At 36.5% G+C, this 1,836-nt stretch overlaps 1 protein-coding gene across 2 annotated transcripts in view; it reads right to left on the reverse strand.

The window, feature by feature from the left end:
* Nucleotides 1-852: 852 nt before the first annotated feature.
* Nucleotides 853-1,836, reverse strand: part of TRIQK (triple QxxK/R motif containing) — a 57,866-nt gene continuing 56,882 nt past the window's right edge. For both annotated transcript variants that reach the window (XM_009638335.2, XM_035893881.1), the window contains one exon: nucleotides 853-1,670. In XM_009638335.2, coding sequence (XP_009636630.1) covers nucleotides 1,557-1,670 — 114 coding nt within the window. In that variant the 3' untranslated portion in view covers nucleotides 853-1,556. The remainder of the gene's footprint in view (nucleotides 1,671-1,836) is intronic.

Genomic DNA, 1,836 nt, shown 5'->3' on the forward strand with positions numbered 1-1,836 from the left:
AAATAAATATATTTTCCATTATAATATTTGCTATGATTTGTATCCCTTTGTCTTCAAAATCACTATAAGAAATCTTAGTCAGGCATTTCTGGAACAAGCCAGTAAATATCTCAGTTGCAACTAAAACTAACATTCAGCTCTGAAGTCGGTATCAAAGATAAAGCCAAGCTAGTTTGCTAATAGCATTTCAGAACTATGAGAAGTCTTCTGGAAGTCAATCTGCCTAACTCCCTCACCACATTCAGCACCAATGGCTCTATGCTTTTGGTATCAAAGTGAATTCGCATTAGAGAAAGACTGACCATGTTTTTAAAAGGCTCAAACCTGAACCTTTACAACCACAAGCTCAGTTATAAGAAGCCAAAGCCAAAGCAGAACAGGATAAAGCCAGAATTTTACAGCTCCCTGCAGCTGCTTTGACGTACTGGCTTCTTCAAGTAGCTTGTGGTTATCAAAGAGATCAGAAATGTTATCATCTGCAGTGCATATTCTGAAAGGTACTTTGCAAGAACTGAAGGATGTCATGGGGCCAAGATTTTCCCAATTATTAGTACGCACGAAAAAAAAGGTTTCTTAATACTTACAACTTCTCACATCAGTTTGATGATTAAAATGATTGTATAACTGGAAAGCAATTTTTTCACAACATCCCCCTAACAGGTAGAGCAAGTTGATACCACAACCAGCAGGAAGAGTATAATTAAAATACGCTTTTGACTTTATATTAATAATAGAGCAATACACTAATTAAAACCAACATCGACTGAACTTTCTATTTACACTAGCTCAGACAGCACAGGAGGCAAAGAACTGTGTTTCAGAGGCATATGCGAATGTTAGAGCTTCTGTCATCCAGGTGCCATTTCTGACAGAACACATGTGTGCTGAACAGTTGGCAAAAGAATGAAAAAGATTACTGCAGATATATGGGCACACAGAATCTGGGATGACATAAAATTAAGTCCATATAGGAGGTGACAGACTGCTTCTAAAAAGATATTTTTTTCCTACAATTTCTTCCATCTTCGTGCGCGCGTACGCACACATGCACAAGGAAGATTAAAAGGGAGAGAAAGGATGAGGGGGTTTTGATATAGTTTAAATACAAATCAAGAAAAGACTTTTTATTTGGTATTTCTGCTTTCTTTTGGGAAAGGAAAAGGAACCTAATTTGGCTATTAGGAAGCTTTGATTCCTAAATTTAGTCAAGGCAGACTCTCCTCTTGTGAAGTCAGCATCAATACCCATGATAATAATAGCACCTGTCTTTTAACATCAAAGTTCTCTGCCTGAGAAAAAAATAATGTAAACAATAAACTTCATGTATTGTACTGCTGCTCCTGGCTTTGGTGTCAACCAAATACACTTGCCGAGCATGAGTGTTGCCTTAGTTTGGAGATCTGGAATGTAAAAGTGACTGACGTATTGCAAAACTTTCTTATGAATTTGGACTGCAAGAAATGGCATCGTTCACTGTCTCACAGCGAAAGGACTGTGTGTTCCTATGTAGTCTTGTTCAAGCTGGAGAAATCTTGACGATAGATTCATTGCATCTGCTAGTTTTCATCTGGATCCAGATCAAGGTCAACTTCATTGGAAATGTTAAGATAAAAGAAAGCATAGAAAGCCAACAAAAATACCAGTATAGCTGCAAGGACAAGGGCAACTTCCTGTAGAAAAAAAAGAGAACAAAAATAGAACAAAACCTGTTAGAAATAGTACCATATTTTCTGATAAATCAGGAATAAATATTATTTCCATTCTATAATGCACATCAAAATAACATCAGACATACATAATTGCATATGGCATTGATACTTTAATGTTTTCTTCCTG

This window comes from Egretta garzetta, unplaced genomic scaffold (genome assembly GCF_000687185.1).
Source record: "Egretta garzetta isolate BGI_Z169 unplaced genomic scaffold, ASM68718v1 scaffold154, whole genome shotgun sequence".
In the NCBI taxonomy this organism is placed as follows: Eukaryota; Metazoa; Chordata; class Aves; order Pelecaniformes; family Ardeidae; genus Egretta; species Egretta garzetta.